A 12490-nucleotide genomic window follows, 5' to 3' on the forward strand; every position below is an offset into this window, starting at 1 on the left:
CTTCCTCTTTCAGCAGATGGAACAAGGGAACCCCAACTGCTGCCTCCCCAAGTTTTTAAGTAATGACACCACTTGTGGGCCAATGACACCCGTGCTCCTGGATGCGCTGCGTAGCACAACCACGGTTGGCCAGGCCTGGGGAGCCCGAGTGCCCTGCACTGTGGGGCTTCATCCCCGGCCCCCAGCAGGGCCGTGATGGAGGCTCCAGGACACCAGGGGCCCCTCCGGCAGCTGGGGCTGGAGAGTCGCCGTGCAGACCTGCTCCCGCCACCGCCACGCTGGGAACTCTCACCCGGTGCCGAGAGAGTGGCCCCAGATGTACACGGGGTTGTCTCCACTTCGCACTTTGATCCAGTCAAAAACATGGAGTGCATCATATGTCATGCCCCGCTCTGACGGCGTTCCCACTGAGTCACCCCAACCTGGGAAAGCAGCATCAAAGAGGACGTCACGGGACTGCAAGGGGCAAGCCCCCCTCCGCCCCCTTCTCAGCAGAAGGCCCAGGCCATCTGGGGCCTCAAGTCTCAGCCAGGCCGGCTTGTTTCTCCCATCTCCTCAGTTGTCGCAATCTCTGAACCGAACCCAACCACCACCCTCACCTGAGTCTCAACAAGTAGAAGCAGACAGGGTGGTCGGACCACAAACCCCCGGCACCGACAACCGGGGCTTGGCCAGGCTCAGTCATTGACAGTCCAGCCCGCCCCGGCCTTGAGCCCAGCCCTGGCTCTGTGGCCCAGCTGTGAGCCAGCTGTGAAGAGGCTTCAGGATGGGCAGATTCCAGGCTCAAGGTAACGCTGACCCACAAAGGAAGGGGCTCCTAGCATCCTGTTTGCATCACAGAGCAAAGCCAACTAAACTCTGACCTCCCAAGGGCCCTTCCCTCCAGATTCTGGAAAAGTCAAACGTGACTGTCATTTCCAGCAGCTCAGCAGTGAGTCATCACCAAATGATCTGAAAGCACCACAAGGCTCATAGAGAGCAAGTCCTGCAACACAAGCAAAACCTAGAGCCAGGGGCACCACAGGCCACCTCCCCGGGGCGTCCCAGACACAGATTAGCGGAGAAGCCAGTGCCAGGAACAAGGCCAGAGTGAGGGCTCAGAGCCCGAGCCGGGGCAGGGACAGAGACAGGGAGAAACAAGAGAGATGGAGACAGGGGGAGACAGAAATGAGAGAACGAGACGGGGACAAGGAGCCACAGGCAGAACTTTGGTCTCTTGTACAGCTTAGAAAGGAAGAGACTCAACAGGAACTGAAGAGAGGAAGTGTTAGATGGGACCTTATTTCTGTTAGACGTGCAGGAAGGTGAACAAGGGAGAGGGTTGCCCCCTCACTGCCCTGAGGCAGCAGAGGCAGGAGGGAAGGATATGCCTCCTTTCGGAGTTTCTTCAACCCAGCACCTTCCTCCTAACGGAACACTCACAAAAGAACCACCCCGCACCCTAGGCCAGTGGAATAATGGCCCTCAAAGACGTGCCTCTGGAACCTCACACAGCAAGGGCAGTGAAGGGTGCAGAAGGAAAGAGGCTGCCAAGCAGGGGACCCCGAGACAGGACAGTGTCCTGGTCAGCATGAGCCCCAGGCAATCCCGGGTCTTTACGAGCAGAAGGGACAGAGTCAGGGCCAGAGTAACGCAGATTCAAGGGGCCACAAGCAAGGAACCAGTGTGGCCTAGAGAAGCTGCAAGAGGCCAGGAACCTGACTCTCCTGGACCCTCCATCGTGCCCACACCTTGACTCATCCCAGTGACTAAAGACTTGGAACCTTGACCTCCAGTGCTTCAAGACAGTACATCCGTGCTGCTTTGGGACATTACACTCGTGGCAACTGTGGCAGCAGCAAGGGGAGACTCTCCCAACGTGCACACCCAGGCGATGCCAACAGCGGCTGGGTCTGCGGGTGTGAAGCCCCACCTCCCCCAGCCAGGGTGAGCTGGATGAGAGGCCTCAGCCCTACATCCTCTCCAGGCAGGGACTGTCTGAGGCACACATCGCCGCTACTGCGGCTCCCCACTGACACAAAGCATCTTCCTCACGCAGCAAACTGCGGGAGGCAAGGAGAAACACGGAGGGACAAGAAGAAGAGTCCCTCTTTCCTGTCTCCCGTAACTTCAACAAGACAAGCTCTGCTGAGCATGAAACAGGCCCAATACCCAGCTGTGGGGAAAGTCTGAGTCCCATGAAGAGGAGACAGCACCTTTGACACGTGAAAGGGGCCGGCAGTGGGCGCGTGCCGGGGTTCCAGGTGCCCGTGCCTCCCATCTGGGGGAGGATGCAGGCAGGACGCACTTCCAAGGACCCAGACCCTCCACTACCTCCACATGCTGACAATCTCACAAGGACTGCAGGTCACGGCAGAGCTGCCAGCCTTTCAGAGTGACACCTGGCGGCCCCCCACACCAACCTCGAAGAGGCAGGGTGAGCAAGGAACCCTCACCTCTGTAGTCAAAGGTGACCACGTGGTAGCCGAGGGAACTCAGCACCTGGAAGTGAAAAACAAAAACTGAACAACGCAGCTCTGACTAACCCACCCAACCTCACTTGAGGGGACTTAGTGAAGGCCGTCACCTCACCGCCCCATCCTGACGGGACCTCCCAAACCCACGTCAGCCACTGTGCGACACTCAGGAAGGTGGAGGCCAGCCCGAGCAGCACCCCTGCACTCTGAGGGGCTTGCAGGCTGATGGCTGTCCAGGGGTTGCCAGGGGCTCTGACCACCCAGAGACCCAGGAGGAAGGACCCTGCAGTGTGGAGTCCACACCTGGTAACCCTTAATGCATCCTAGCATTGTTCAGATTTAAGCTTCCATTGAATTTTTCTCATTTAAAAGAAAAAATCTCTGAGGATTAGGTGACTGCATTCATGAAGTCACTATTCACAGTCCCACCCAAGGAAAAAATCTCTGAGGATTAGGTGACTGCATTCATGAAGTCACTATTCACAGTCCCACCCAAGCCCTGGCTGGGTGTGCTCAGAGCCATGAGGAAGCTGCCACCAACACCAGTGACACCACCCTGAGGTGCGCTCCCATCCCCGAGGAGCCCAGGGACTCCCAGCCCCCACAGGACCTGCACCCTCTGGAGCCACAGCTGTTCAGTCACCCACCCCACCCCCGCCTGGATCCAAGTCGCTCCAGGGAACCAGCCCTCCCACAGCCCAGAGCCGTCCACGGGGTGCTGGACGGCCGCAGTGCCCACATGTCTGCCTTGTCCCTTTGGCCCTGTTTTCAAACACAGATCCACCCACGAGGAGCGCGACAGGCGTGGTGGCCCCAGACGCTGCATCAGCAGCACGTGTCAGCTCGAAGACCCACACACCCTCTGACGACAGCCACATGGCAAGGAGGGTTTGCGTGCCCCCTGGGGCCCCGCACCACCACGTTGGCTGGGAACCTGCATCAATGGTGCCCTGTGCCTGGTGGACACAAGAAACCCCAGTGCTGGCAGAATTCCTGAGACACAGCCCAGAGGACAGTGTAGCTCCTGGGCCCCTCGGTGTTCTCCCACCATTCCCTATGTGAGTAAGTAACTTTACAAACAATTGCAAATCACTTTATGTTAACTTGTTAATTTCTGGCATACAAGCCACAAAGTCCATTCACCCTGATCTTGGAAACTATCCCCAGAGGCAGCAAAATGGGAAGCGCTCCATGCGGAGATGTCCGTAAAAAGCAAGATGAAAAAGACCGACAGTGATTAACTCAGACTATTAGGAGGAACTCCGTTCTGTTCATGACTACTGGAAAGAACAGCCAGAGGCAGTAGGCGAGCAAGGCTCTCTCTGTCCACACAGTGAGGGTGGGCACTGCTCTGTCCATCTGTCCACTGCATGGCCTCTTCTGTGTGCCATAAGCTAAGGGCACTGCTCGCCATTGGACGCCATGAGCCAACCTCACCTACCTTATAAAGCTCCACCCGGTGGTCACCACCTCTAGATCGTCAGGGAAAGGAAATAAGAACAGCTGTTAGTGCATTTTCTCAGAAAGGAGGCCTGGGATGAACACTGCAGCATCTGGGCACTTAGAGCCTGGTCCCCAAATCCATGTGGGAGGGTGATTGACAGGGCACCTATGTGGTTCCCAGCTGGACTCCACAGTATGGTGCCAGGCAAGGGACCATCTGAGCATTGTGGGGATGTTTCTTAATTATTACCTCACCTCTGGTTTGACTAGGTGGCAGAACCTAGGAAACACAAAGGCCCCTCAGCTCCCCAGTGTCCAGGACCACAGGTGAACAGAAGGGACGCACGTCCTCGCTGGCACACACACCAGGGGGACGGGCCACAGGCACCTCCCGCCTCAACCTCCTCACCCACGGAGCCACCACCGACCCTCAGGGCGCTCCTCCTTGGCTGTTCACGCCCCCACCACCAGGTCATCTGGCTCTTCCCCATCTGCTCCTCACGGTCTGCTGCTGCACCTCCCATCCTGCTGTCCTTCCACACACGTGTGCCCGCAGGCAGACGCTGGATCAGAGGCACCATCGTGATCCGACAGCCGCGAAGAGCCTCCCAGGCCCTCACGGGCCGCCTAATGCCCGCCCCTCTCTGGGCGAGGCCTGTCTGCCTCTGCCTCCCACTTCCTGCCCAGAAGCTGTCCAGCTGTTCCCTGCAGACACCCCAAGGGGGACAGGGCTGCCTGATGAGTGGGAAGCGCATCAGTGGGCAGGCTCACCCTTGACAGACTTCGCTGCTCTTTCCCTTTCTCATAACGAGCATTTGGGCCATTTAGGGTGTGTGTGTCGGGAAAGTGTCCTCGGGGGAGGTGAGAAAAAGATGGAGGAAGAAAGCCAAAATAACCCAGAAACAAACATCAAAGGGCTGAGTTTCAAGATTGGAGAGAAATAATGCAAAATGTTTTCAGTTATCTTTGCAAGACTTTGTCACGGTTCTTTTGTAAGATCTCCAGTACCCTACCCTGAGCAAGAGGGGTTCAGAGCAAAATGGGGTCTCAGAGAATCCTTGGAGTCCAGGCCTCAAGGAGCCATGGCTGCTGCCATACTGCCCGGACGGGGCAGCCACCAAGAACTGCACACTGTGCTGTCCTTGGGGACGTAGGGAGGGGGGGCGGCAAACCTTCAGGGTCACAAGATGCCTTCCATCCTGAAGCTACAGACAGACTTTGTCTTCTTTACCACGTGACTGGTAAGAACGCCCAACTTCCCTCATTTATAGAAAGAGGCTACAGGAGCTGTTTGCAGTCATTTGCTCTTTGAAAAGCGGAAGAGAAACCCGCCACAGCTTGTCCTGGACAACGGGGAAGCGGGCTGCCAAGTGCGTGCTGAGTCAGCAGCTCAGCTCTCTGGGCTCAGGGCGCCCTGGGGGCCATGTCCCAGACATCCTGCTGACCCTCTGTGCAGCCCCTCTGCCTAGACACCCACTGTGGCCTGCTCCGTCCCCCTCACTGGCTCTGCCTGTGAACTGACAGGCCCCAGCCCAGCCCCATGGAGCCCGGACTCCTGCAGCCGCAGGGGCGCCCCAAGGGGTTTCAGGCAACGCTTGCTCCGGTAACGCCCTTCTTCCTCTTCCCCACTGGCTCTCATGCAGATTCCTCTCAACAAGGCCGCAGTGAGGACTGGAAGGAGCCCTGTTTGAACAATGGGATCCAAACCCGCAAGTCTGAAAGATGACCACTGAATCTGCCTCTGAAAAGCTCCCGGGATGACCGTGGGTAAGGACGGCTACACGGGGACGCGCTTCCTCGATGGCCCAGTGGGACGTGCTGGCATTGCCGGCTCAGGACTGGAGGTACCTGGCCTGACAGCGTGGCAGGGTGCCCCCGGAACAAGCCTGTCACTGACTGCTCGGCTGGGGTCTCTTCGTGTGCCCCCCAGGAAGTGTGTCTCCCCTTACAGCAGGGCACGCTTGCCAGTGAGAACGTGTCCTCACTCCAGGATGGCAGATGCTGGATGCGCAGGGGCGACTTCCGGGGCACATCACGGCCTTGGAGGGTCTCAAAGCCTCCCAAGGGGCTGCGCTTCCTGTCCACTGAGGAGCCTGGGTCCCTAACCCAGGAAGAGCGAGTCCCCCTGGCTGAAGCTCTGGGCTGCTCAGGCGGACACAGCCACCTCCATTGTCACCCCAGGCACGCGCTTCTGACCAGGGCTTTCTGGACACAGCTGCCAACCTCCACTCAGCTGGCGGTTCCCAAGCAAACAGGCCCGGCCCACCTGGCACGCAGCCCTGCCCTGCTCTGGGCCTTTGGGAACAAGGGTTCCCAACCGCCTCTCCCAAAGCCCAGACGAGCCCTGGCTTTCCCCGAGCTCTCGGGACGCCCGTGCCCAGGTGCGCCCTCTCTCCCTGCAGCGGGCCCCTGCTCACCTGGTGCCCGCGTTCCCATGCAGGTACAGGATGATCGGGTGGCTGGAAGACAGGGCATCCTCGTACCACATCTGGTCCTTCCCCTGGGCATTCTTCCACCAGACAGCAGGGACCGTGTGCCTGGAAGCAGCAGCAGAGGGGAGCGGCAGGTGACACGCCCGCAGGCAGGATGCCCGTGGCTGGGGACAGCTGAGCAGAGAGCAGGAGGCTGGGGGGCAGACCCCATGCTGTGAGGGCACCGTCTGGCAGCTGAGGACACTGTCTGACTCGCAGAAGGGCCCCCTCTTGGCCCCAGTAGGTCACCCTGGCAGCAGTGACTCCGTCCGTAGAAAGGGGAAGCCATGTGAGGTAAGACCCCCTCCAGCTGGGTCAGAACATGGAACGGGCACTGAGGCTGTCCCACATCCCCTCACACTTGCCCATGTTTATAAGCTACATGGAACTGCACCCATGAGCACACGGGACAGTATCGTCTGTCACACGTGCTAATTCAGTTAAATACTGGTCTTTACAGGCTGACTCGAAGCCTGGCTGTCCTTAAAGCACCATTTCTAACACAGAGCCTGTCCACAAGCCATCTTGGCATTAGACTCACCTCTGCAGGAGGCGTCACAGGCCCTTGCGGGCAGCCCGGATTCTTGTACACCTGGCCAGGCATACAGATACTTGGTCTATGTGGCCAAATCCTCCTTCAGAGAGGTGCTCTGGTTACCCTTAACTCAGGACACATCAAAGTCACTGTTCATCACGGGGGAGGGTCTGATTTAACACATTTTTTTTCTGTAAACGTATTCGTTTGTGGGAAGCCTTAAAAACACTGCATGGCTGATTTCTTCTTCTCCAGGTCTAAGTGCCAGCATCTCGTTTCTGATGTGTGTCTGACCATTTCACAGGATCGCATTTTGGGTGGTTCTGACCACTGCAGTTACCACTCTCCCATAGTTACAAACCTGTGAGACAGAAAGGTGCACTTGGCAGATGCTGGGAGCTGACATGCCTCCAGGAGCCAGCCTACCCAAAACTCGGAGCTCTGAAAGAGGCCCTGGCAGCTCTCTGTCCCTGGGCTCCACCCCTGCCAGGCAGAGAAGGAGCTGCTCTCCCTGCTCCTTGGCCGTGGGAAGGCCTGGTGGGGCTCCAGGGAGGGCAGTTGGTGAGCAGAGCGGCTGCCGCCCCACGGTCCACGCTGCCGTCAGGATGGCACTGGGTGTAGACGTGGGTGGGCAGAGGCACCCACCTGCACACAGAGCTTGTCGTTCCTGGAGACCCACATGGTCATCACCAACACGACCTTCACGGGTAACTGCCCAGATACCCATCCTGTCACACGACTGCTCTGTTTGAGGAAGAAGCCTGGTTGAACCCTCGTCTTCAAAGCACAGATCCTAGTAACCATCAGGAGAGCCGCCAAGTCCCCCAGACAGCTCTGAACAAGACGTGCAAGCTTGACTGAAGACGGACATGCAAAGCAGCCTACATGCACACGCTGGCCCTGAATGCTCCACTGAACCACACCAGAAACGGCCACAGGCAATCCCTGCCTCAGCCACTCAAACCAGAGCCTCCCTCTCATTTTTGGGTCTTCACCCAGGACGCCCTGGCCTTGCACAGGGGAGTGGTTCAGAGTACTTCCCTCAGAAGCTCCTCCTGGGCACAACAGTTCTCCTGAGTCCAAGGAGCAACTCGAAGCCACTCCTGAGACAAAGAGACGCCGCCACAGGAAAGTTGGTCCGTTCTGGTTCCATTGATTTGGAAACACCCACTCGTCCATGGAAAAAACACTAAATCGTACTCTGAAGAAAAGCCAAGTCACAGAGCTTAGATCCAAACCTAAATTTATGGCTAAAAAAAAGTAAATACTAAGAAAAGAGCAAACGCCACCACCACTGTCAGGGCCTGAAAGAGCTGTGTGTGAAAGAGATGCAACTGTTTTCAACACCTGGATGGGCCCTTCTGAAAGGTTGTTGCTGAACCACGAAAAGACACCAGGATTCTTGGCCTCTGGAGTAGAATTCAATCTGGGGTCAGAGACAAGGCTTGATCACTCAGAGCTTTTGTGCAATAGAGTTTAAGTATAAAAGGGATAGAGAAAGCTTCTGACATAGGCATCAGAAGGGGGCAGAAAGAGTACCGCCTTGCTAGTGTTAGCAATGGAGTTATATACTCTCCAATTAGTTAATACAATGAATCAAAAGAATGTCTGGAGGTTGTAAAGACCTCACTAGACCTACTCCCATAATTTACATTTTAAGATAACAGAATTAGCCAGAAGGTTTTTTCCTGAGACTGTCCTTAAGCAGGATACATTACTGTTATATAATCCTAAAGAATGTAGAGGAAAAAAAGTTTGTCCTTTCTTCCTCCTTGAGAATTCCAGACCCCTCTTTCCTTGGGGACCCCTGGACTTCTCATCAACCTGCCTAGGAAATGACTCTCTCACTTCTCTGAAAGACAGGTGTGGCTCAAGCCTGTGCTCATGATTCCGTGATACAGGCTCTTTTCTGGCTTTCTTTCCCCCTGGAAATATGGCTTTCTGCAAAAACTGCCAGGGGAAGCAAGCTGACTGAAACCGCCCACCCTGGCCAGGTACCACAGTAACCATTTGTGTGAGTTATTTTATGACAGGAGGTTCTGGTAAGAAACATGGAACTAATAAGCCACCACTAACCAGAAGAGTTCGGGAAAGGTCTAAACCACGTGTCCAACCACCACCCAGAACCCTTCATGCTGGCATCCATCTTGGTTAAGCAATGAGTGCAACCCCCAGGAAGGACTCTCAGTCAGAGTGATTGGTCAGAGACAACCGGGAAACTAACCCCATCACCATAAAACCCAAGACTGCAAGCCACGTGGCAAAGCAGTCCTCCCGGGTTCCCTTTCAATCAAGTCTCTTGCTTTGTCAGCTCATGAGTCTCCTCAGACAATTCATTTCCGAGTGTTAGACAAGAGCCCACTCTTGGGCCCTGGAAGGAGCCCCCCTTCCTGCAACAAAAGCAATCTGGTTTACAAACCCTTTGCTGTTTGAAAACCTGAGAACAGAGTTGATGTAGCTGTCTAGCGCTCCATTATCATGGAATCTAGTGGAGATTTTTCCTTTGGAAACAGATAAAGATAAAAACGGACAAGCAACAACAGTATCAGAGCCTGCTGTCAGAACAATACTGGCCACGCCTCACAGGCCCTGCTGCCTTGAGGCCACACCGCTTGACCCTGTAGTCCTGGGGCCAACACTCACCAGACTCCAATGGTCACGTCTTCCTCTGGCTGGAGGTAGTAATTACAGGTGTGATTCAAACCTTGATCCTGCGGTTTTTTCAAATCAATGAAATAGGGAACCCGCACTGTAGGGGACAAAGAGATGGAAACAAGGATTAGGGGGGGTGTTACTTTGCCAACAAAGGTCTGTCTAGTCAAAGCTACGGTTTTTCCAGTAGTCATGTATGGATGTGAGAGTTGGACCATAAAGAAAGCTGAGTGCAGAAGAATTGATGCTTTTGAACTGTGGTGTTGGAGAAGACTCTTGAGAGTCCCTTGGACTGCAAGGAGATCCAACGAGTTCATCCTAAAGAAAATCAGCCCTGAATATTCATTGGAAGGACTGATGCTGAAGTTGAAATTCCAATACTTTGGTCACCTTATGTGAAGAACTCCCTCATTAGAAAAGACCCTGATTCTGGGAAAGACTGAAGGTGGGAGGAGAAAGGGATGACAGAGGATGAGATGGTTGGATGGCATCACTGACTCAGTGGACATGAGTTTGAGTAAACTCCGGGAGTTGGTGATGGACAGGGAGGCCTGGCGTGCTGTAATCCATGGGGTCACAAAGAGTCCGACATGACTGAGCGACTGAACTGAACTGACTCAACAGACCACCCTGTATACAGCAGAGCTGAAGCTCTCAAATACTTTCTTGAACCCTAATGCCTGGGGTACTGGGCCCTGCAGCCTCAGGAGCAGGTGTGGGCAGGTATATCTACAGATCCTTCAGCAAGGGTGAGGTCCAAGCAGAGACCCACTGAAGGTTGTTCAAGGTGTGAGAGGACACAAAGGAGGGAAGAAAAGATCCTTGGGGGACCTGAGGATTGGCCTGGCCATGAGAGGCTGGAGAAAAGAAGGCTGAGAACTGAAGGCTGGGACCAGGGTGCTGGGGGAGGGACTATGGGAAAGGTGACAGAGGGATGTGTTTTTTGGACCTGCGGCCACGGGCTTGATGACCACCAGAATGTGGGTGTGGCCAGGCGAGGGGGACGCTGAGGTTTCTAGTGCTGCCACTGACAGAGTGAGGCCCAAGATGAAGTGTGGGTGCAGGATGTGGAGGAATCCACAGGACCCAGAGCTCAGGAAGAGTGGAGAGAAGTTATGGGGATGAGATGGCAGCTACTCATTGAGCCCTGAATTTACAGGGGACCTGCCAATAGGGCAATGACTGAGGGACTGCAGTGTACCCACCGATAGGAAGCCCCGGGCCTTCACACAGAGGCAACCGATACCCACAGATCTGGAGGAACCTCTGTGAGTTACAAGTAGGTGAGAAGAGCAGGGAAGGACAGTAAGATTACTGTGATGCTGCTACGTGATCCCAGGTCTTCAGTGAATAAACAGGCCATACCAGCATCAACACCGAGTGCGGCCTGGAAAACACAGAGACACACTCCAGGCTGTGAGTGAGAGTTTAAAGGTGTATGTGGGGTGGAGCATATCCTTCTTGTATGAAAAAGTGAAAGTGAAAGTCACTCAGTCCTGTCTGACTCTTTGTGATCCCATGGACTATACAGTCCATGGAATTCTCCAGGCCAGAATACTGCAGTGGGTAGCCTTTCCCTTCTCCAGGGGATCTTCCCAACCCAGGGATTGAACCCAGGTCTCCCGTATTGCAGGCAGATTCTTTACCAGTTGGGCCACCAGGGAAGCCCAAGAATCCCTTGTATACCACTGCACTTTTAGTCCTTGAGGTGAACACCATCTTTCAAGTTTTATTTAGTTGAAAAACAAAAACAAAACAACTCAAACCTTGAGATGGGATTCACTCACATTATAAAATGGCAATTCTCAGAAGGGGTAGGGACAATGGAGTGTGGCCATGACTTCCAGCCAGTCTCACCTTCAATAAGGAAGTCACGCAGGTTTTCTCTGGTGAAGGGAGTAGTGTCCTTGAGTAACCTACATGGCCATGTGGCACCGAGGCCCAACATGCCCACCTGCCACACTGTCGCCTCCAGAGCCCAACTCCCACCCCAGGGCCTCTACATTGGCTGCCCTGGATGCTCTGTCCCCACATATCCACATTCCAACTCTCAATTCCTCACAGGTCCCCATGGCTCAGAAAACGTTCACTCAAGAAATGAAACAGTCAACTGGTGAGGCCATGGGAACACCTACACACTCCTTCCCCTGGGGCTGCTTTTGAACCTCCAACTTCTTTATCCATCTCTTTCCCAAGAAGCAGGCTACATTCTAAAAACTTAAAAAGGAAACTGACACTCAAAGGAGGTGGCATCTTACTTGCTGGCGCACGTTCGCTGTATTCCAAACACCGTCCCCGAAATAGGCAGGTACGACCATGACCACAGCGCTTGCTCAAGCATGATGCACATGGGGTGACTCTGGGATCTGCACCCAGAAGACCACACTCTTGACTACTCAATAGGAAGTCGGAACAGTAAACCGATTCTGGTCCTGATGGACCCTGAATGCTCTCCAATTGGGTCCCCTCGAAGGACAGTAAAGTCCTAATCCCAGCACATCAGAAGGGGACCTCAGCTGGAAATAGGGTATTCACAGAGATAATCAAGCTTAAGTAAGGTCATTTGGTGGACCTGATCTAACACGACTGGTGTCCTTGTCAATAGAGGGAATCTGGACACAGGGACGGACAGAGGGAAGACAACATGAAGTCCCAGGGAGAAGACGGTCCTGTGATGGAGGCAGGGGCAGCAGTGATGCAGCTACAAGCCAAGGAACGCCAGCCACCACCAGAGGCTGGCAAGAGGGAGCCCGGAATTTCAAAGCTCCAGAACTGGGAGAGAATATATTTCTGTGGTTTTAAGCTCCCCCATCTGTGGTGTTCGTTATGCTGTGAAGGGACCAGCAGGCCTGGAAAAGTCTCCCTGGACGCATCTCTTTCAGATGCAGGCGCCCGCTCTTGCCACACCCTGACTGCTCCCGCTGGGCAAGCCA

At 54.9% G+C, this 12490-nt stretch overlaps 1 protein-coding gene across 1 annotated transcript in view; it reads right to left on the bottom strand.

Annotated features, from left to right (window-relative positions):
- The window catches only part of ABHD12 (abhydrolase domain containing 12, lysophospholipase), a 56368-nt gene that overhangs the window by 6364 nt on the left and 37514 nt on the right, over positions 1–12490 (bottom strand). The window contains exons 3-7 of the mRNA XM_061126510.1: positions 9549–9654; positions 6317–6436; positions 3898–3928; positions 2436–2481; positions 293–422 (exon numbers count right to left, since the gene is read on the bottom strand). Of these exons, the coding sequence (XP_060982493.1) occupies positions 293–422; positions 2436–2481; positions 3898–3928; positions 6317–6436; positions 9549–9654 (433 nt within the window). The remainder of the gene's footprint in view (positions 1–292; positions 423–2435; positions 2482–3897; positions 3929–6316; positions 6437–9548; positions 9655–12490) is intronic.

Source organism: Dama dama, chromosome 23, assembly GCF_033118175.1.
Source record: "Dama dama isolate Ldn47 chromosome 23, ASM3311817v1, whole genome shotgun sequence".
Lineage (NCBI taxonomy): Eukaryota > Metazoa > Chordata > Mammalia > Artiodactyla > Cervidae > Dama > Dama dama.